The following is a 22,899-nucleotide window of genomic DNA, read 5'->3' on the forward strand; positions in this document are numbered from 1 at the left end:
CCCAAGAGTTTGAGGTGTCCGAGAGCTGTGACACTATGGTGGCACTCTACCAAGGGCAATATAGTGAGACCTCTGTCTCAAAAAAAAAAAAAAAAAGAAAAGAAAAGAAAATCTTCATTATATTTCCATTTTTTTAATTTGAAAAATTTCACACATCCATAAAGTAGGAAAAATAAAAAAATAAAATAAAGCCTTCCTGTATCCATCACTTAGACTCTGACTACGTGGTATACATTTGCTTCACTAACTCTTTTGCTTTTCCTTACTCTCTTTTTCCTTGTAGAAGTGTCTTAAGGAAATCCCAGACTCACCTCTTCTCAGGTCTACACACTTCAAAACGGATCTCTCGTGTTCCAAGGTTAGCCCAACCCCCTCCTGTGACACATCCCTTACCTCCCTGAACTGAAAGGAATGCCTCCAGCCTGTGATTCTGTTCTTTCATTACGAAACTTAGCATTTTCATGCTGTGTTGGAATTATTTATATTGTCTTTTTCTCCTTTATGACACTTCAACTTTTTAAGGAAAACATGTCTGAGACATCTTTTTAGCCTAGCACAGTGGTTTGAAAACAGCACAGGCTTGTCTTACAGTATCTGAGGGGAGTTGTAATGACAGGCGTAAGATGCATGGACTCTTAAAACTGAGTATTTTGTGGTTCATGTCTTCTCTGCAGAGGTCCTTTTCTCTCAACTAAGCACATTTTTGATGCACAAAAATATACACAATATAGATCTAAATGGATACTAATGAAGTGCTCCCAAGCTACAATTTTCTTTGAGGGGTACATCTTTCACATTCATTTCTGATTGGAAAAAAAGAGCATCAAGTTTTGAAATGAACGAACTGTTGAGCACTTACCTGATTCAATTTGGGTAAATCCTTTGCATTCTTTGATTTAGATTTATTTTCGGGTGTCCAGAGTCTCAGATAATTACGATTTTCTTGGGAATTTGGCCTCTTCCCTATTACCCAAATATCAAGAAATAAGTGTTCACAAGGCAAGAAAGAAATGTTCCACCATAAAGAAGGTAAATACCCAGGAGAGGACATCTGTACCTTTGTCTGGTTTTAGGCTCACAGTGACAAAGCCATCGTCAGCGTTCTGTTTGCTCCTGCTGTCCAGTCCAACCACTACCAGGAAATATTTGGAAGAAAAAAGGAGGATGTCTTATAATATGTCCATAGTGTTAGCATTTGTATTAGAAAGTAAAAGAACCTTCAGGTAAAACAAAATAAAATACTTATCTGCCAACTTACATTTGAATCTCAGATAAAGCACAAGTAATATTTTTGGCTTATCCCTAATGTTGCATGGGATATACTTATACCGAGAAAATTATTTTTTTAATTGAAATTCAATTTTACTGTATCTCTTATTTTATCTGACAACCCCATTTCTAGGTGAAGGACTGCTACAGAATTCTTTCTCACAGCTGGATTTCAGTGCACATTAAAAATTAAAGGTGTCATTCAAGCACTTTGGGAGGCTGAGGCAGGAGGATGGCTTGAGCCCAAGAGTTTGAGGTTCTCGTGAGCTATGATGATGCCACTGCACTCTAGCCCCATGCAGAGTGAGACCCTGTCTCAAAATAAATAAATTTATTTTTAAAAAATTAAAAGGATAATGCCGTATCATCTCCAGTACTTAAAAAATGGTTGAATATATCTTTTGCTCCTGTGAAAGTTGATTTCTTGCCTTTCTTCGCTGTACTGTCTATATTGTCATGTTAACTTTGCATATATGAGATTGATTTTCTCCTGTGACTCCCTGCAAAAGATCAAGAACTCACTCTTTCGAGGAAATTAAAATCTATGTTGGTAGAACCCAGAAAAACTAACTTTTTTTTCTAAAATGTTATATGCTACCGATTGATAATTTAGTATTTCAACCTAAGGGTACATGGCACACCTTCTGGGTGAGGGGCACAAATATAATAGGGATCTTACCAAACAAACGCTAACACTGTAACCTAACCATTCGTACCCTCATATAAGTTTGAAATAAAAAAATAAGACTTTTAAAAAATCCATTTTTTGATCTTCTTACAACAGGACGATACCGGGCATGTAAGGACTTCAGAAGGGGGAGGTGTATGATTACTCTCCGATTACCATCATTCTGCCAGCTGTCAGCGTGGAGTCTAGCCCTTGTTCAAACACCTCAAAGCTGGATGGTTTGCCAAATACGTGACCTTGACTATATCATGTGTTAAGTTAATCTCTGCAACTTTTAAGACAGAGTGAGGAAAATGTACTATATGTCACTGTGAAATTTCTTTCCTCTTAATGTTGAAAGTAATTTAGGAAGCCAATAAATATTTTTAAAGTATTTAATGTACAGCAACCCCATGCAATGAATATTGCAAAGCCATTTAAAAACTATGTTTTCAAATAATTTTTAATAACACATTAATATTCTCACTTGATTTTAAGTGAGAAATTTAAGATAAAAAATTGGACAGGTGGTTTGATCCCAGTTTTATATGTGTGTGGTTTTGTGTACATGTGTATATATAATTACATACACTATCTGAATAAAAAACTGAAGAAAATTCAAGATTAATAGTTATCTTTACCTAGTGAAGTTTTAAAACAGCTTTAGCTTATTTTATATATTTTACCTGTATTTTAAAAACATTAACACTAGGCTTGGCGCCTGGAGCTCAGTAGGTAGGGAGCTGGCCACATACACCAAGGCTGGCAGGTTTGATCCCAGCCAGGGCCAGCTAAAACAACAATGACAACTGCAACAACAACAACAAAATAGCCGGGCATTGTGGCGGGCACCCGTAGTCCCAGCTACGTGGGAGGCTGAGGTAAGATAATCACTTAAGCCCAACAGTTTGAGGTTGCTGTGAGCTGTGACACCACAGCACTCTATCCAGGGCAACAGCTTGAGACTCTGTCTCAAAACAAACAAACAAACAAAGAAAAAAAACCCATTAGAACGAAGTAATAGTACTTTTGGTACTAGAAAAACACCCTTTAATAAGCATCTTTCCATGACATTAAATGAGAGCATTCCTGAAGCATTTCAGAAACAAGAGAACCCTTTCCTGAAATAAGTGTTTACTAGCTGTGGCTCACATGTTGCAGGCAGAACACCATTCTCAGAGATACTGAGGATACCACAGGATATGCTAAGACACTATGCAAAAGCCTTACTATGTCATCTTATTAGGTCCTAACTGCACCCAATGTGACAATTGTCACCTACATTTTCCACATGAGGAAACTGAGGTTCAGCGAGGCAGACAGCTGCCTACAGTCACCTAGATAACAAACCCACAGTTTGCATCCTCTCTAAGGCTTTTACCCTCAACTTGTCTTGCCGACCACATTAAGACCGAGCCTGGCTCACTTCTCTACTCAATCACTTAGATGCTGACAGTTTAAAAGTTGGTCTAAGCTGTGCTAATTTGGAGATGAGAAATGTGAAGAGGCAAAAGAACCCAGGGACAACCACATTTACTTTTAGACTTAGGTAAAAACTGATGAAGCTGCCTTAATGAATTAGAAGGTAAAAAGTTTACTATAGGATCAAGTCCAGGGATGCTGCTTAGATGATTCATACATGACAAAACAATATATAACTTGATATATATAAGTGAAGATATAAACGAATTAGATCGTTTAGATCTAATTTTTAGATCTAACATCCACATAGAGCAGGGGTCGACAAACTTCTGCAAAGGGCCAGGTAGTCACTATTTTAGGCTTTGCAGGCCGTGTGGTCTCTGCCTTAACTGCTTACTTCTGGCACTACTGCATGAAAACAGCCATGAACAATACAGAAGTGAATGAACTTAGCTGCGTTTCAACAAAACTTTATTTATAAGCAGCAAAGTTTTGATTTTAGGTACTTTTCATATGGCAAGATATATCATTTTACTTTAGATTTTTAAAAAACATTTACAATTGTAAAAACCATTCTTAGTTCACATAGATGATATAAAACAGGTGGTGGGCCAAATAGTTTGCCAAACTGTTGTAGAGCAAAGACAGATATAAGAAAATGCTTTTTTATATAAATACCAGTCCCAATTCTAGATAGCTCCATAATAACAGGATGATGTTCTTCATGAGCCTGACCCTAACAGAAAAGTACAGTAAAACCTCCACAGTTGACCACCTCCCTACACTGACCACCTCCTTAAGCTGACTTAATTTTCACAGACTGTACATGTATCAGTACAGTAGGCCTAGTTCTTTATGCTGATCACCTCCCTATGTTGACCAGTTTGGTACAATCCCATGGGTAGTCAACTTATAAAGGTTCTACTATATGGCTCTATAGGATATGCTTTTTCTAATCTCCTGGGAAACGCTGTACATGGTCCTTTCAATGTGCTGAAGGACCTGCTTCTCTAGTAGTTGCCTAAGTTCAAAAATCTGAAAGGAAAGTAATGTATTAGGGAACCATATTCATATACCTCTTTGACGGACAACTTTGGAGGCAAGTCTTATTCCAGTAATAGAGGGCACTGTGGAAAATACGGACAGTACCCTTTTGGTGAGAGAGGTCACTTACCATGTGTACACTCCGGGGTGATATCCTCAAAGAAGTACTGAGTTGCTTCAAAAGCAGAATCTGGCTCATCCTGATCAGAGGATGGCTCTAGGGAGAGGAGGAAATAATCTTCACACTGGCAGGGTCATGACTCAATGAAAGTCTGCTTAATTACCAAAGGAAATGACTTGTGGGGTGGCTGAAAAGCTAAAGTTACAAAGATGGACAGGGGTCATCTCTGGGGGGCCTTGAATACTACAGTGTCTAAAACCTTAGGGAGGGAGGGATCACTCCATTTACAACTCCGCCTTCCCTTCAACAATCCCACACCAAAGCGTTCCTTTACGTTTCCCTTCGTATGAAGAATTTCCCAAATTCTGTGGAATAATGCTTTATGAACCAAATTGTATGCTCTAAAGATAATCCCCACATCTCTATCCCCAGTGCCAATCTCTCTCTCTCTTTTTAGCATTTGCTAAATATATCTTGGCTGAGACCAACCTTGCCTAAATGTGAACTCCGAACCTCCCCATGTTTCCCACTTGTTTCTGCCAACGATGAAGCTGCCCCCGCCCCAGTCTCCGACTCTCAGGGTGTCCTCCGCTCATCTCTCTTACAATTCTCAGGTCCCATGTGTTACCAAATGCTATTTATTCTTTCTCTTGCAGATTCCTGCTCTTTTCCTTTACCCCAACTCGGACTTCAGGCAGGTAGATGACCACAGAATCAAGCACAGGATGATTCAGAAGCTTAACATAAATAGTCATTATTCAGTTCATTCTTAGTGACCAACGAATATACCAAATCTGGTATAACAAAAAGAAGCAAACAGCTTACACAAACACAAAAAAAAAAAAGAGAGAGAGAGACTTCCAGCAGCCAGGTCAAGGTTACAGACAGCTCTATACAGCTCACTTACCAGGAAGGACGTGCATTTTGTACAGAAGTTTGAGTTTCTCTGTGAGGTCCCCATGGCAGGCGGCACCTAAAAACACAGAAGCACCAGTGTGAAAATCCTTGTGTGTGCTGGTGATCCCTCCAGGTTCAGTGTTCCCTTGACAAGTCTACTGCTTACAAGTTGGAACCAAGCCACTGGGGGACAATGGGACATATTTGGGTTAAGAGCTCTGGAACCAGGCCACTGGGTTTCAAATCCTTTGTACTTACTCTGCACTCTAGGGAGAGTTAACCTCTCTGTACCCCAGTTTCTCCTCTGTAAGGTGAGATGATAAGAGAAGATTCTACCAGTGATCTTGATGTCAGGATTCCATGAAATGTGAGACCAGAAGTGAAACACTTAGAATAGTGTCTGACACATAATAAACTAGTATCTTTAATGAGAAAGTTCATGTGACTGGGCCACCATCTCCTAAATAGAATTCAGAAATAACTTCAAAAATGTGTTTGAGATTACTTGAAATTACTCATCTTAGAAGTCCATTTTAGTCATTTCTGAGTTCTCCTACATGTTTCCTCATTCTAACCTGTCACTGTATCACCAAAGCTTCAATCAAAAGAATTGTTACCTTTTCCTATAAAGTCGATATTTATTCTGAGAATTGAAAAACTCCTTGGAAATAAGTATATATCCTCAGGGCACCTAGTTAAAGATGAATCATATTTGGAAAAAGGAGAAGAATAATCACAGAATCTGGGTTGGAAGGGGCCTTACGGGTCTTCTTGTCTCCATTGCTGCCTATTGGAGGGAGCGCCTCTCACACAACCCTGGGAGCCAGGAGTCTAATTTCTGCGTACACATTCTCAAAGAGCGGGGACTCATTATAACCAGTAACATCCCATTCTACCCATGCATATGCTAAATCAGACGTCCTCAAACTGCGGCCTGTGGGCCACATGAAGTGGTGTGAATTGTATTTGTTCCCGTTTTGTTTTTTACTTCAAAATAAGATATGTGTAGTGTGCATAGTAATTTGTTCATAGTTTGTTTTTTTTTAAACTATAGTCCGGCCCTCCAACAGTCTGAGGGACAGTGAATTGGCCCCCTGTTTAAAAAGTTTGAGGACGCCTGCTCTAAATACTAAAAGTCCTTCTGTAATTTTTACTTAAGTCTAATGATCCTTAACCTGTAATCTCAAGTTTACATATAAAGTCCACGAACCCCATAAAATGTAAAATTTTACATATGCGTGTATGTCATTTCTTGGGAAAAAAATACCCATAGTCATTACCAGATCTCAAAGTGTCAAAACCAGTTTAGAACTATTCCTCTTTCTGTGAAGCTAAACAGGATAGAGTCTTGCCTCTTCCTTCCATACAATGCTTCAGATTTCAAGGACAGCTGTCTTGTCTCTCTCAAGTTTATCTTTTTGGGGCAACTTTATTTTTCGAGGTTTCACCTTTCCAAGTGCTTCAACTTTTTCATAGGATATCATTTGTATACCCTTCCCTATTCTTCCCCACATCTACTTTATGTGTTAATTTCTCAGTCAACATCCTGCTGGACAGAGCTCCAGAAACCAGTTGGCTGCTTCAGGGAATAGTAGAACTGTCCTTGACTTTTCCATCAGTATAGCCTGAAGGGTGCATTCAACTTTTACACTTTCACTCTGGAGTTTCATATTGATCACACAGTTAACTAAACCCCAAGATGTTTGCACACTGACTTATATAAGACTAACTGTGAAAACGACGACGGACATTTGTTAATCATTCACTCCGTAGTAAGTCCTACGCCAACTACTTTCTCTATATGTATCTCAATAATTTCATGGGCCAGGCAGAATTATTATACCCACTTTATAGCTGAGAAAAGTTGAACTTATTGAGGTTAAGTAATTTGTACTAGGTCATAAACTAGTAAGTGGCAGGTCCAGGATTTGAACTTAGTTTCAGCTGACTCGAGATTCACTGAATTGCTGAAAATCACTATAACACTATATACACACATCTTGGCTAGTTCTTTAACAATTGTTTCTTTAAATTTAGGGCTTTGAATTTATACCAATCAGCTTTTTTTGGCCAGTCATTTATACCTATTGTAATTTTTAAATTTTATTTAGACAGTCTTACTTTGTCACCCTCGGTGGAGTGCTGTGGGGTCACAGCTCATACCAACCTCAAACTCTTGGGCTCAGGCAATTCTGTTACCTCAGCCTCCTGAGTAGCTGGGACTACAGGCACCCACCACAATGCCTGGCTTTTTTTTTTTGTTTGTTTGGTTTAGCAGGCCCAGGCCAGGTTCAAACCCACCAGCCCCGAAGCATGTGACCGGTGCCCTAACCACCGAACTATGGGCACCACCATAAATCTTGTTTTTGACAGCTAACATGTGGGCTCCTCCCCTACCTTTGAGTAGCCCACCCATTTGGTAAGTATGCATTCTCTGCCTTAAGGGCTCAGGCACTGGCTGAGTCCAGCAGAGGGGGATGGACAGTAATCACAGTGACCATAAAAACCAACACTTTTTGAGCCAGGCACTCTTCTAGGAACTGTATTTAAATTGTTCTTTTATCTACTTGGCAAGTAAGGCAAATAATACAAAGAGGATATACACTGGGCCCAAGGTACTTACAAACTGTCAGTAGAAATTGACTTATTAACCATTGCACCTTGGGTGCAGAGTTCAACAAGTTATGCAATCACTGATTTCCATAGATTTCCACTTATTATTTATCCAATGACTGGATGCTTCATGACTCACTATTATATATTTAGAGAAACCACCTTTTAGCAACACTATTGGAAAAGGAGATCCGGCTAATATACGGCATCTGACAATAATCCCTTATTTCTGATCCCACACAGACTGTCCAGTAATTTCTAGAAGCATCTTTCTGAGGACTGACACTAAAATTACTGATACATCCTTTTCAGAATTCATTTTTTAATTTCTTTAATCTCAGACAGACTTTCCCATTTCTGCTGCACTTGCCTGTCTACATAACTGACAATGGCTCTGCAATCCCACTTGAGAGCTCTCCCAGTCCTCCGGGATACAGTTTACTTTGCTCAGGGACTCAACTGCATTTTAGAAACTGCATTCTTTCCTAATGTTTATTCCATCCTGGACTTCAAGCTCCTTTGTCCTTTCTTGAGGATAACGAAGAGTCTTCCCCTTACTGAGGTTGACTAAATTTAAGTAAACCAAATATTAATACTTATTTTTGTCACTTTCTATATTCAGAACCTCTCTCTTTTTCCTCCCTCCTTAATCCAGTCTGAAGATAATTTTTTTTTAAATCATCTTTTTGATAAACATCAATATGGTAATCATTAGTTACCTTGGAGGGAGAAAAAATTAGGATAGGGTCAAAGGGATCGCTAGTCTTCCTTTTTTTAAAAAAGGTAAATGAATCGCTTCTAGGCCTTTTGGCTAAGATCAAGTGTAAAAAAAGGTAAATGTACTTTTGTATTACCTATGTAATTAAAAATTAATATTGCCTCCTTCTCCTTAAAAAAAAAAAAATCCCCTTTTTCTTCTCAGCATCAAGTGTTACGAAAATGATAAGCTCTCACTACGGACAGCCCTTGTTTGAAATCCTGGGTCCAGCATGTACTAACTGTGCCTCTCAGGTCAATTCAACAGTAGGTATGTAAATCATAGGTATGATTTAAATAGTAGGTATGTAAAGTTTTGAGATACACAAAAATCAGCAAGAAATGTAAAATCTGTGTGGATAGAAAGAAACGAAGTCCTCCCAGCAACACCAGTAAGCTGAGCAAGTTGAAACTTGCACAGGTGAATCAGAAAGGACAGTGTGTGTGACTGTATTTCTTGGAAGTGAAATAATGGAACATAACCCAGACTGTCGCAAAACTTTTGTAGTGACCTGCATTGTCAGGTAATGACAATGACCACTTGATGTGAGGAAAAAAATGTTTGAGAGGTAGATTGCTTTCCTTTGGAAAAAAATTATATATAATATATAATTCAATATATAATATTATTATATATTATATTTGTTATTATTAGCATTAGTTATTATTATAACTAATGTTCTAGCGTGTTAGTCAAATTTCCTGAGCTTCCATTTCTTTAGCTGAAAATGGGGAAGCAGACAGGTAATAAAGCAAAATAGTAACAGCACAAATTGTGCCTCCGGGTACCCGGATTCAAACAAAATTGCTAGTGATGTGTCCTTGGGCAAATTAAATGAACATACAGCATTAGGGAGTACCTGGCGTGGAGTAAATGGGCCTGAATGGTGGACATCATTATTATTATTACTTCAAAGGGCTGTTATTTTGGTTAAATGTTAGAGTACGCGTCTCAAGAAACAGAACAGGACCTGAACGCAAGAAAGGGGAGTCCCTCCAGGTTCCCCTTTTTAGCACATAGATGAATGCTTTATTCAGTTATTTTTAACTTCACCTACATGCCTTCCCTTTTTTAAAAAGACCATCAGCTTCCTCAGGGCTTTATGCCTTCCACAGATTACTCTTACAGATTAAGGGTGGTGTTTGGAAATGCTGGGTTTGTGGCTGACCTTTTATCTCTCCTTGGGCATATCATTTTAAAGTATATGGCCCAATGATACAATTAGAATTTTAAAGAAAATTCCTTCTTGCCTCATGCTGACAGAAGGCCTGCAACATCCACAACCACACACCAGGGGGGCCAAGCTCTACTACTGTGTAGCTTTTTTCGTCCAGGTATATATGGAACAAAATCCAAAAGGGCAATAATATATAAGGCAGTAAGCAAGGCAGACAGCCAGGCTGACGTGCAGCCACCCACCTGCTGCTGGGGAGGTGGTGTGGAGCTCACGCCCACGGTCCTTCCTCCCGACCAAAGGGAGAGAAAAGACTTCCACTGACTCTGCAGAGCTGCTGTGGTTTTTCAGCCCTTTATCAAAAACAATATGAAACGTTGTGATGAAATATTGTGAAATTACATATAACATTGTATATTTAATTATACCTATTATATATAATTTTTTGTCAAAGAAAAGCAATCCACCTCTCAAACATTTTTTTTCTCACATCAAGTGGTCCTGGTCTACAGTTTCAGTGTTTATGCTGGCATTTTATTTTCTTGTGAATTCTCTAATAATGAATTTTTAAATAACGTTGAGGGCTATCTGATGGAGAAGGCAATGATGTATCCACGCACTAAGAACAAATTTTATATGCAGTTTGCAAGACTTCATGTGTGCTTCTCTGCCCCCTAAACCCAATTCTCAAAGCAATGCAGGCTGTGGCCCTGAGGGCAGCCCCGGGGAACACTGGGTCACCGTCCCACCACACTGTCTCAGTTTATGCCATAAGGTCATGTTCTTACTCAGCCCAGAGACAAACTCCCGGAAGTTAATCAGAGAGTCTCCATTTTCATCTAATAACTGGAACAAGCGGGAGGCCAGAATGTCGGAGTGAGTTCCACACGCCCAGGGAAAGAGCAGAGCGAACATGCCCTTGAACTGATCAAAGTCGATGCGGTACTGCTCGAGGTAGGGCAGGCTGGGGTCGTGCCGGTCCAGTGCATTGCTGCTCCCACCCCAGTAGCAGCTGGTGAGATGTTCTGCCTGGAAAAGGAAGAATGGGATGATCACTGGGGTGATCACTGTAGAGTCTTGTTTTGCAGCAACTACCAGGAAGAAAAGACCAGCCCTCAGGTTTGGAAAGGGCTTTAGGTTAATCTGTATGCATCCCCTTCGGGCAGGGCTCTGGCTTCAGCACCTCCCCCGCTTTCTGGTTCTACACATAGCCCCACTGGAGCAGCCTCCACGGACCCCACGTCAGCTGTTCCTGCAGCTTACACCTGGCAGGAAAAGTGTGATTCAATTACTGGATGTGTGTGTTATAGACACACTCACACTTTCAAAATAGTTCCCATAAGGAGAATTCTTTGACTTAATAGAATGCTAAACTGAAAACAATCTGAGATGTAGATAATCAGTGACCACCTCGTTTTCCAGGTGAGGATGGTAAAGCCCACCTGTGAAGTTGCTCACAAGGTCAAACAGAATCATGATGAGATTCGGGGTTTCCTGATCCCCACCATAATATCCCATACATTATTTATAACCCCCTTCTTTCCTGGTCACCAAAATACCATAAATATTATAGTCATACAGTATCCAAATCTACAAGGATGTGGTCATCCTATTTCACACACCAGCAAATAGCTCTAGAGAACGTATTGGTACAGGAAACACTGAGGTAAGCAGAACAGAGATCTGGACCCAGCAGAGGGCTTTCTGTTTCCTGTCCTTAGGAACAAGGCAGCCTCTTTATTCATTAGGTCGTACTGACTGTGGCAGCAATACACACCCCTTTTAGGGAGACCACAAATAGAAATCATGCACTTGAAGGGTCTGGGAGAGCTCCGTACCCACACACAGGCTTTCACAGTCAGCTCTGAGCCCCAGGTAGGACGGCAAGAGGAGCATGAAAAGGAGGATTCATTTTTACTTTATTCCCAACTGTATTGACTGTTTCACTACAAACGTGCATGAATATCATAACAGAAAACAGCACTTTCGACAATCTTTCTGATTTTCTGAAGAGGGGAGGAGTTCATTGTGGATATGTAGCGCTTTGTTCAGTTCTGCTCTTAGCAGAAAAGGAGCCAAGAAGACCTCTGTTCTGATCACAGTTATTTACCAGGAATGGAAGTGGAGGAGCTAAAAGAGATGCGTGAGTAAGGGAGAAGAGGAAGGAGAAGTGGAGGGCAGCACCAGACTGCAGCACAGCTCGGCACGTACAGGAGGCTGTGTCAAACTTCCCCAGGGCCTGGGACTGCCCTGCTGGCTGCTGGGCGGAGGCAGAGAGATGACCGAGGGAAGGAGGAGAATGCTGAGGTCAGAGTGGCTGGACTGACCTGTTCTCTGAATTAGCATGTGTGGAACCAGCAACCTTCTGTGAGCAGGGACGCATTGGTGATACCTCCCTGGGAGGGGTCCTCTTTACCTTGGTTGATAATGGTTACCCAAAATGTTTCCTCCCAAGCACCCAGGTGATGCTGAACCAGGCCTTGACATGGATGCAGGCACTTTCCTGGGGCTCACAACCCCTAGCAGAAAACAAGCCACCTCCCCTGTGTCTGATGAGACCTCATAGACCATCATTTGTGGGTGAGGGGTATAGCAGCCCGTGTAGCCTATGGCTAGGAGGAGTGAGAGTTATAAGAAATACCTGTATAGCTCAATGGAACACCTTGGTGGAAAGGGCATGGAGAGGGATTTAGCTCTCCTAACAAGCATGAGAGAGCTCGTGAGATGAGAGCAGTGGTGAATTGGCAGTCTCTACCCCTGTGGTGTTGAGAGGGACAAGATCAGCCTTATATTAGGCTGGAGGAGAAGGCAGTCGGGAGCATGCGCATTCTATCATGGACTGGCTTACTCTGACTCTGTCTCCTCTCCTGCCTGCAGAACACCAGGACGGCGTCTCTCTGCTGAAGATCACCAAGCTCTGCTAAAGACTAAGATCTATCTCTTTAAGAAAACTGCTTTACTCTCTCTAAGACTCTCTCTCTCTCTCCAGCTAAAGTAGACAGCCCTCAGGCACCTAAGAGAAATGGTTCCTGTGCAAGGTAACTTAGTGGTCGGCGTCCGGAACCTAGTTAAGCTGGGCCCGAGACCTGGCCAGTCCTGGGCCCTGACCGAGGGGCCCAGACACTGAAAACAGAAGGACTGATTTAAAAGGAGTTCAAGGGAAACTAGGCACAGGGGCCCTGCACTACATGTTCCACCACATTTACCTGAAGCATTTTTGAATATTCTGTCCCCTCAACCCAAAGCCTATGCAGTGAGTTCCTTGGGAGGTGTTATTCCTCTGTATCCGATCCTCAGGAAAGCATCCCCATCATTCCTTTGTATCCCATCCTCAGGAAAGCATCCCCATCATTCCTTTGCATCCCATCCTCAGGAAAGCATCCCCATCATTCCTTTGCATCCCATCCTCAGGAAAGCATCCCCATCATTCCTTTGCATCCCATCCTCAGGAAAGCATCCCCATCATTCCTTTGCATCCCATCCTCAGGAAAGCATCCCCATCATTCCTTTGCATCCCATCCTCAGGAAAGCATCCCCATCATTCCTTTGCATCCCATCCTCAGGAAAGCATCCCCATCATTCCTTTGCATCCCATCCTCAGGAAAGCATCCCCATCATTGCTTTGCATCCCATCTCCAGGAAAACATCCCCATCATTCCTTTTCATCCTATCTCCAGGAAAGCACCCAGAAATTGGCTTTTTAAAAGCACTAAGGGGTCTGACAGTGCGCCTGACACATAGCAATGACTCAGTAAATGTTTGTGAAAGTATAGCCAATTAAAATGTCTCAAAGAACCAAGAGAGAGTCCATAAGTGAAGTTTTTTTCTCTTAGATTCACAGTGCCAGAGACTCCATCCAACCCCTGACACCAAGCAAGGGTCGGCCTTAGGTTGCTTTTCCATGCTCAGAGAGCTGGAGAACTTGGGTTTGTCACCATGTCTTTAAGGCAGGGTTTTGAATAGGAAGAAATCTTGCTTTCTTGAGCATATTCTTGGGATTTGAAAAACACCTGTTCCCTCCAGGTGTACAGCCCAGAGAGTGGAGAACTGCCCGGGTAAGACATGGTTTCAACAACCTCTGGATCTGGGACTTCTGTTTATGTAACCCTGCTCCCTTTCCTTCTGGTGTCCCCCAGGGTCAGCCTCTTCTGTCTACTGCCATAGCCCTTTCTCTTACCTGTCTGGGGTCTTGCTACCTCCAGCTCTTTCTATCACTTCTGTTTAGCTTCCCCAGAATCCTGGCCCTACCACTTACCACCTACCACCAACCACCCCATGCAGAAGATTTCTTAAGGTCGGAAGCATCCCTTTAAAACCTGATCTCAGCTGGATCATTATCTCTCCTTTATGAAGCAGAGGGACCTCTTCCTTATGGACAACCAATTTATACCAAGCAATTAGTGACAGATGCTTAACACAGGTGACATTAATGAGCCGGCACACCACAGGCCATCAAGTGCCTGAATGGTGGTGGTGCCCTTGCCCACTGCTGGTGGTGTGGCTGCCCCATGAAGGGCATGCTAACCACCACTGAGGCCGGGAGCATTGCCACCTCTCTGGACCTTGGCTTCCTCATCAGAAAAGCAATTTATCACTAATTTATGTACAAATTCAATACACGTGTTTGGAACACTAACTAGGGGAGAGACACTAGGACTCATACTAGAGCACTTACCAGGCACTACTGAAAAAAAACTAAAGAAAACAGTGGTGCCCCCCAGCGGCCCACAGACAAATGGGAATCTGAGCAACAACACCGCACAGCTATGCTCATTACAACCACATTCTGACTGAACAGTTACTAGTGTTCAGCTCTTACATATGTTTGTTCCTTTATAGGTTTTCTTCTGTTCTATCTTTGCAGTGCTCAGAACAGCCAAATTTAGTTCTGACTGTCCTTAGAGATGGTGATAAAATTGGCACTTGCATAAAAGGCATCATCTCAACATTTTTTTCCCTGTCAATTGCCACATTTTAACCCATGATGTTGATAGCGATAGTTCTCACAAAAAACATTTTCTAGAAGAAAAATATTATACATTCCTCTTTTAATAACATAATACTTTCTTATTCAAAGTCAAGATTGGTAGGGGATGAATTATAAAATGGAAATCACAGAAATTTAACCAATTATGCTTTTCCTTACACCAGTGGTTTTCAAACTTTTTTACCTCACTTCTGTGGCACACTTAAATTATGTTGATAAAAAAAAAAAAAGAAGAAGAATATACTGTGCTTTGAACTTCTTTTGGAAATAATTAATCATCTTTAAAAATTTTTGCAGCACACCTAAGATCCTCTCATGGCACAGGAGTGTACTGCGGCATGCCGGTTGAAAATGAGTTTATTTTACATTATTCTTATACATTATTCTCATTCTAGCTACAAACACATGATCTCTTTGTAAGGGTGTTTTACGGCTTAATATAGGAAATCACAATGTACAAGGATTTTAGCCATTGTTTTAGTGAATATTATGAAGCAACAACTTATTTCCTTAGGTCCAAGGAAACTTGCTATAATGTTAGCTGGAGACTGCAGGAACAAAAATGAGAACTTAAGCTAGTTATAACAATATGTTTATTTTTCATATTAAGTGCTCCAGTTTTGGACTCTCAGATCTGCCTTTCTATTTATGCATGTGGAGATTCATGCTATCCCATAATAATTCCACAGAAAAATCAAGAACTGAATTGTTACAGTGAACTCTTTTACTCCTCTGAATGAGCAGGAATTTACTTTGAAACTCACCTTGAAAAGAGCATAAAGTTCTTCCAGCTCATCAATAGTAAAGGAAGTTTCTGTCACAATGGTTCGTACCTATAAAAATAATAAGCACAATGAATTTTACAAATTCAAAAACTGTCACATTGGGAAAGCCCCTAATTTTCCTCTTTTAAACCATTTGGGTCCTGTCCAGCAGGAATGTAGGAGCAGGCAGGTGTGTGAGGATGGAGGGAGACAGACGCCGTCTGCCATGTCTCAAAGGACTCACCACATTGCGTTTTGTAGTATCCTCCAATGTCTGGATCACTTTCAGTCTCTGTTTGAATCTCATCTGTTCAATCAAATCTGCCCGGATAGTTCCAAATTTCTGGAAAGGAGCAATATTGGTATTTCTAAAAAAATCTGCTAGAGCACACAGCGTCATGTCGCAGATAGGCTGAAACACACTCTCTACACAGGTTAAAAAAATGATTTGTCAGATGACAGGCATCCTAGACTAAACCTTTATTGACTGTTTAAACCCATCTAGTGACTATAAATAAGTATCTGGAAATTCATTGCACCTGAAATTGAACTACATTTCAAAGTCAAATGTGTCTTCCTTAACTCAATAGTTCATCAAGAAGAAGGGCTAAGTAAGGCTATGTATGTGGAAAGAACGCTTCACAAGAATTTTCTTAACAAGAAGAAAGTTAGTATGTAATCTAAGGCTAGCTACTAGACCAAGAGGTTGGAGGAAACCTCCATCCTTGTGTGAGACTCTTCGCCTCTGATCACTAGTTCAGCAGTATTTGTCCATCTGCTCCAGAAATTTATGCTGTATGTCTCCAGATAGTAGATGCTATGAGCTAGCCAGCTCTACAAGCTCCCAAAATGCCTAGCTCTGCCTAAATGTTTGTTAAGCTAAGTTTCAAAAGCCAAACAAGTCTTCATATTTGAAGGGAGAGAGAAAATCTGCAAGGTTTTATGTCCCTTATTGATGCTGAAGAAAAATAAACTCTGCTTAAAGCATGAAGCTTAACCCGCAGAAGTGAAGGCAGCAATGGTTAACTACCTTTAAAGGGTAAAGGACAAGGTGAGAGACAATATCAAGTGCAGGCAAGGGCAGGGTGCAACGAAGCTCTCACATGTTCCTGGTTGGAGTATCAATTGGTACAACTATTTGAAATTTGTCTAGCAATGTCTACTGAATCTGAACAGACACATGGCTGTGACCCAGAAATTCCCCACGCTTAAGTATATTCTCCAAAGAAAAGCGCGTGCGTACACACCCCCCCCACACACGTGTATTTGCCAAAGATATAAACCAAAATACTAATAATAGTGATGCTATTAGCTAAAAGCAAGTAACCACTCAAATGCTCATTACTAACAGAGTAGATAAATAAACTTGGTCATACAATGGATCACGATTCAGCAATGAGAACAGCCTATTTAAATCTCACAATCCTCATACTGAGCAAAGTAAACCAGAACCAAAAGAGTAGACTCTGATAAGTTCTATTTATGTGAAGTTAAAAAACAGGCAAAACTCATCTCTGGTTCTAAAAGTCTGGAGATTTACTAACCTTGGTGGTATGAGCAGTAGCAGGAAGGGGCCCAGGGGCCCTCTGGGTTGCTAGGAACCTTTTGTCTTTGATCTGCATTAATAGTTACCTATATGAGTGTGTTGAACAGAAGCTATAAAAACAGGGGCTCTGTACATCCATGCCATAAGAAATCTCTAGATCTCTATATCAACACTTACACCCTAGGAATTTCCAACCATTCTCTACCACCTCCACTTTTCAGCTCCCTAGTCTAAGCCACTGTCCTCTCTTAAAATAGGCTCTAAAAGTGATCTCTTTGCTTCCTCATTTCCTCCAGGCCTTGCACCTTTATTTCCCCCCTAGCTGCAGAAGTGGTCCTTCCAAAAGCAGCACCTGGTAACACTATTCATTGTCCAAAACTCCAGTGGTTTTCATCTCCCTCAGGATAAAACTCCAAGGCCTATAAGCCCTACATGCTCTCCCCACCTTCCACAGTGACCTGTCTGGTCAGTGCCCCCCTCTCCGTACTCCTCATCACATCTAAGTGCAGTAGCCTCCAGACAGGGCCTGAGTGCTGGAATGTGCCTCTCCCAGACAGCCACATGCTTGCTCCCCCATGACATGTGTGTCTCTGCCAACTGTCCCCTCCTCAGAAAAGTAAACCTTTAGAGAAATCTTCACCCACAGCCTCCACCCTGCCACGTTCCTTCTTATTGGCATGTATCACCACCTTACAGATGTTTTTTTCTTACTAAATCAATCGCCACTTCCTAGGATGGCAAAGACTGTGTCCACCAGAACCTAGAACAGTACTGACTCATAGCAAGTGCTTGGAAAATATTTGCTGAATACAGGAAGTCCTCATCATAATCCCATGAAGTATGTGCTCTCCCTATGAAGATTTCAGAGACAAGGAAATGGAAGTTTAGTAAAAACCATCAACCTTCTCAAGTCCACACTGCTAGTAAGTGGTAGAGCCAAGTCTGAGCCCAGGCTATTGGATTCTAGAAGTTGTGCTCATAGCCCCATATCTGGGAGACCCCTCAGCATGTCACCTCTCCTATTTCCTGGATAGCACAGAAGATGCCCGCTAAATGGTGAGGGTTGCCAGATGCAGCCAATAAAAACAAGGAAATACAGGATGCCCAGGTAAATTTGAATTCTAGATAAACGATGAGTAATTTTTTTACTCTAAGTCCCAGTCAATACTAGTCCTGTACATTACCCGGCAGCCCTATGAATGACACCTCTCACAGACTGATCCATGTGGTAGAGTGAACTATCATATTTTCCGAGGTGGGGTTTACAGTCAAAGAGTATACTTTTCTAGTACCTTTTCTCCCTGTTTTGAAAGGACTAATCCTGGGAATTGAGTTTTGACCCAGGCCTATGTTCTTATAATCAAAACAAAAGAGTACATTGGCACCTTTGAAGTTGACCAGTTGCTTTTCCACCAGTCACACATGAGTCTCAACCTAACAAATGGAAGATTATGGAAAAAACTTCTCATTTCCAAAGCATTGCCTTCCAAAGACTGAATCAGATTCCTTTCAACCCTAAAGATGCAATATCTATTTCCACTGAAAAGATAAAATTCAGGAGTTGGCAGGTGTTGCTTTAATAATAGAAAAACAATCACATTTAATTCACTCTGGGGTTGTATCTTCTGCTGGGAAAGAAAGATTCCCACAGGGGAAGTAAATCTTTTGATCCTAATAGAAAAGCAGTCAGTATCCATTGCAAAGTACATGCCTAATGATGGAGGATTGGATTTATTATTTCAAACTGGCCCATAGTGTACCTGTAATCAAGAAAAAACACTAGCTCTCAGGCAGAAGTAAATTAAATTTTATTATACCTACAACTGTCAGGGACATTAACATGTCATCTCATCTGCACCTTACAATAACCACAATGATTTGGGAGTGCTAGCTCCACTTTACAACTGAGCAAACCAATGCTTGGAGAGATGAAATAAGTCACCAGAGCTCTATGGGGCTGAGCTGCAAGTGGTCAGAGGCCCTCGGGGAGCTTCCTGATGCCACCTCTTACCAGTCTAACACAGGCACTAAAGTCTTCCTCGTCTCTGTGTAGAACAGCGAATAAATTTTGAAGCTAGACAAAATTTGATTCAAATTCTTGTTCCTTCACTAATTATTAATAGGTATGTGACTGGGCAATTCACCTGTGGTTTCTGACCTTCAGTTTCATCCTCCCCAAAATGAGACCCCAAAACTATCTTGTAAAACTGCTGTTAGAGATAAAGATATATTAATATAAAGTACCACCGATAGTTACTAATATTAAACATTGGCTTGGTAATCTTTTTGGGTTGCTAAAGAGAAAGAGCTGTTTCCTCCCAAGCTGAAGTCCAAAGAACCCTGTGTATTTTATATTTAATAACTAAAGCGCCTTAGCTAGCAACGGATCCTGCTGTTTGCTAGGCAGGGACCCTTTCTCAGGCAGGCCTCTGTGACTCTCCAGAGACAGAGCACAAGGGCCCTTCCGTCCGGAGCAGATGGTCCCAACCAAAAGGGTAACAGTGAACTCCAAGTTGCTTATTTCCAAAGGATTTCTAAAAGAGAGTGAGCAACGAGAACAAAAAGGGAAGGGAATTCCTCCGCAACCCTTCTTGTGGGGGGCTCTGGCAGAATGAAATGCTAAAACAGGGGCAAACAAAATTTGGCTCAGTATGTTCTGGAACCATTATCCCAAACAAGGACAAAGGTCTAGATATAGTATCTTCTCCCAGGCACTGCACATTTTAGTTCCATTAAAAGAACAAATTAATTCACTAAACTAACTGCGATACTTTTCCCAATAAACAGAATTTAACGCTGGGGGAAGGGATCCTAAAATTGTTTGAATTTTCTAACATTTCTCTTTCTTAAACAATAAACAAAGTTATCCGTCTTCATCTGTATCTCTCTTCCAAGTCCATTTTTATCCAAATGCTTCTGTGCACTGCTTCTAGTTTTCCAATCTAATTTCCAAATTCTTTCTGAGCAGGGAGGAGATTTTCAGTGCAGGCAGTACTTTTCTTTGTTCCTTGGTGGGGGGTTACTGATACCAACTAATGAATCCCGTGCAGGCAAGCAGCCCTTCATCCCTCACCACCTTCTTCCACCCTGTCTGCAGATGCCCCTTTCCTCTCCCAAAGCTTTCCCTGTGTTACTGGGAAGACAGGGATGACTGGAGAACAGATTCAGATTTTCAAAAGAGACCACAGGAGCCAAGTCCAGTAGGCCCCTCCTCTCTAAATCTTCCAGAGGAGGCTTGAAATATTTAAATGTTGGAGCTTTAAAAACAAAAGAAAACAATACAACTCAATTTAGGGTGCACAGGTCCACGGAATGATCTGAGCAAGTTAAAAGAAGGCATTGTTTCTCATATCAAGTCTATGGTTCATTTGTGTTTTTAACTAAGACTATGGCATCACATTATGCTCAAAAATGCCTCTTTGTGTTCCCCTATTTGTGGAGTACTTATTTCCTTGGTATGCAGGATGGGGTTTACTACTGTTAGCAGAGGGCTGGGCACCATTTGCATCTTAGAGAGATTCCTTTCTTTAATCAGAAAATCTCCAAGTAATTAAAGTCATGAATGAGGCTCTGTCTTGGAAGAGTGGGTGGGAGGGGGAGAAATCAATGGAAAGCAGCTTTGGACATATAGAAGAGCATTAAGTTTTGAGAGGTACAGACCAAGAGGTAAGAGCGGGATTCTCAAATCCACGTGAAGACGCATTTCCCCGAGCTCTACCCTGCCTTCTCCTGTGTGGTAATATCTGTCCACAAGCCTGCACTTCGGTGTTGGATGGGAGTAAATGTGCAGGGGAAGAAAAGAGGAAGGTGAGGAAGGGAAAGGAGGTTGGATGACAAGGAGGGACAAGGATATGAAGTAAGGTGAAGACTTTGCTTGTTGGAGTCTCACAATCACTGAATGAGATGTTTTTTGGTCTTTAAAGAAGTCTTAACTCATGGCTGTATTCATATCACAGTACTCTCATAAATGTTTACTGGAAAGCAGGCCCATATTTTATAGAGAAATGCAATTTTTATATTAACGTAAATTATATTATAATTTTTATATTATATTTTTATATTTTATGCTCTTCAAGGTACCATGTCTTGGCCAGGCACAGTGGCTCACACCTGTAATCTCAGCACTCTGGGAAGCAGAAACAGGCCAATTGTTTGAGCTTAGGAGTTTGAGACCAGTCTGAGCAACAGCGAGACTCCGTCTCTAGTAAAAATAGAAAAACTAGCTAGGCACTGTGGAATAGGCAAGAGGAATGTAGCCAGGCAAGAGAAATGCTTGAGTCCAAGAGTTGGAGGTTGCTGTGAACTATGACTTTTTTTGAGACTCTGTCTCAAAAGAAAAAAAAAGTACCATATAACAGAAAACATTTTAGTCAGCTTCAACATCCTGAGTGAACTGACAAAACAGTAGCTGTAGCTTTTTTTTTTTTTTTCCGAGACAGAGTCTCATTATGTTGCCCTGGGTAGAGTGCCATGGTGTCGCAGTTCACAGCAACCTCAAACTCTTGGGCTTAAGCGATTCTCTTGCCTCAGCCTCCTAAGTAGCTGGGACTACAGGTGCTTGCCACAAAGCCTGGCTATTTTTAGTTGCAGTTGTCATTGTTTAGCTGGCCTGGGCTGGGTTCGAACCCACCAGCCTTGGTGTATGTGGCTGGTGCTGTAACCACTGTGCTACGGGTGCCAAGCCAGTAGCTGTAGCTTTGACGGGCTGGTTACGTTATAAGAAATAATGAGAAACACATTAAAGACAGACATACTTGGGATCTGAATCCCACCTCCAACCTACTGTCCCTAGCTGGGACTACATGCATACTGTAACCTTGGACAAGTTACTCAGCCTTGCTGAGCTGCAGGTGGACGGTAGATTAACACATAGATTCTCAGGCTTGTGACGATGAATTGTCATAAGCTATGAAAAACTTTAAACATAGTACTCAATATCACTATATTTTTACTTAGAATTTATTTTAAAAGTTGCTACAAAGCAGAAGTTATGAACAGGCAGCCAGCAGGCTAAAAGGTCTGTGATGTATATAGTTTGGCCTAAGGACCATTTAAAAAATTAGGAAAATTAAATAAAATCAAAACTTCCAACTTCTCTTGAAAAATTAAAAGTTCTGGCAATCTGGTTCCTTCCTTCAAGTGGCTACAAGGCTGCCGGGGAACTTTAAGAAAAATCCTTATGCTTAGGCTTCATGCCAGAGATTCAGATTTAATTGGTCTGGAAAGGAGCCTGGGAATTTATATTTTTAAAAGCCCAGCCCTAAAAAAATTTTTCTTAAGTGGTTTAATGCACAGGTGGGATTGAGAACCACCAATCTATGGTTAGGAGAGGGGGAAAAAAGATCATCAGGAGTGTGTGGTGTCCTCTTTAAGTTGACGTACAAGGCGTTGGAAAGCCACTGGAAACAGGAGCAGAGCAGTGACACTCCAGCACATGACAGAGCACACACAAACCTGCCATCCTGCACTGAAAGCCCAGGTGACATAGACATTGATATAAGCAGAGGGCTTGTCTTCCCAGGCAGAGGAAGGAAGCTGCTGCCGGGACCTGGAATAGGATGTTTGGCAGCCTAAGGGCCGCCATTAGGGCTCAGCCAGATAGGATGTAAATAGAAACCAGCCCTTGGTCTCATCTCAG

The 22,899-nt window shown here is 41.4% G+C and overlaps 1 protein-coding gene across 2 annotated transcripts in view; it reads right to left on the reverse strand.

Moving 5' to 3' along the window:
• The window catches only part of TBC1D9 (TBC1 domain family member 9), a 150,939-nt gene that overhangs the window by 2,583 nt on the left and 125,457 nt on the right, over nt 1-22,899 (reverse strand). For both annotated transcript variants that reach the window (XM_053582065.1, XM_053582071.1), the window contains exons 14-20: nt 15,960-16,058; nt 15,716-15,784; nt 10,753-10,993; nt 5,431-5,496; nt 4,533-4,619; nt 1,058-1,132; nt 860-963 (exon numbers count right to left, since the gene is read on the reverse strand). In XM_053582065.1, the coding sequence (XP_053438040.1) occupies nt 860-963; nt 1,058-1,132; nt 4,533-4,619; nt 5,431-5,496; nt 10,753-10,993; nt 15,716-15,784; nt 15,960-16,058 (741 nt within the window). The remainder of the gene's footprint in view (nt 1-859; nt 964-1,057; nt 1,133-4,532; nt 4,620-5,430; nt 5,497-10,752; nt 10,994-15,715; nt 15,785-15,959; nt 16,059-22,899) is intronic.

This window comes from Nycticebus coucang, chromosome 1 (assembly GCF_027406575.1).
Source record: "Nycticebus coucang isolate mNycCou1 chromosome 1, mNycCou1.pri, whole genome shotgun sequence".
In the NCBI taxonomy this organism is placed as follows: domain Eukaryota; kingdom Metazoa; phylum Chordata; class Mammalia; order Primates; family Lorisidae; genus Nycticebus; species Nycticebus coucang.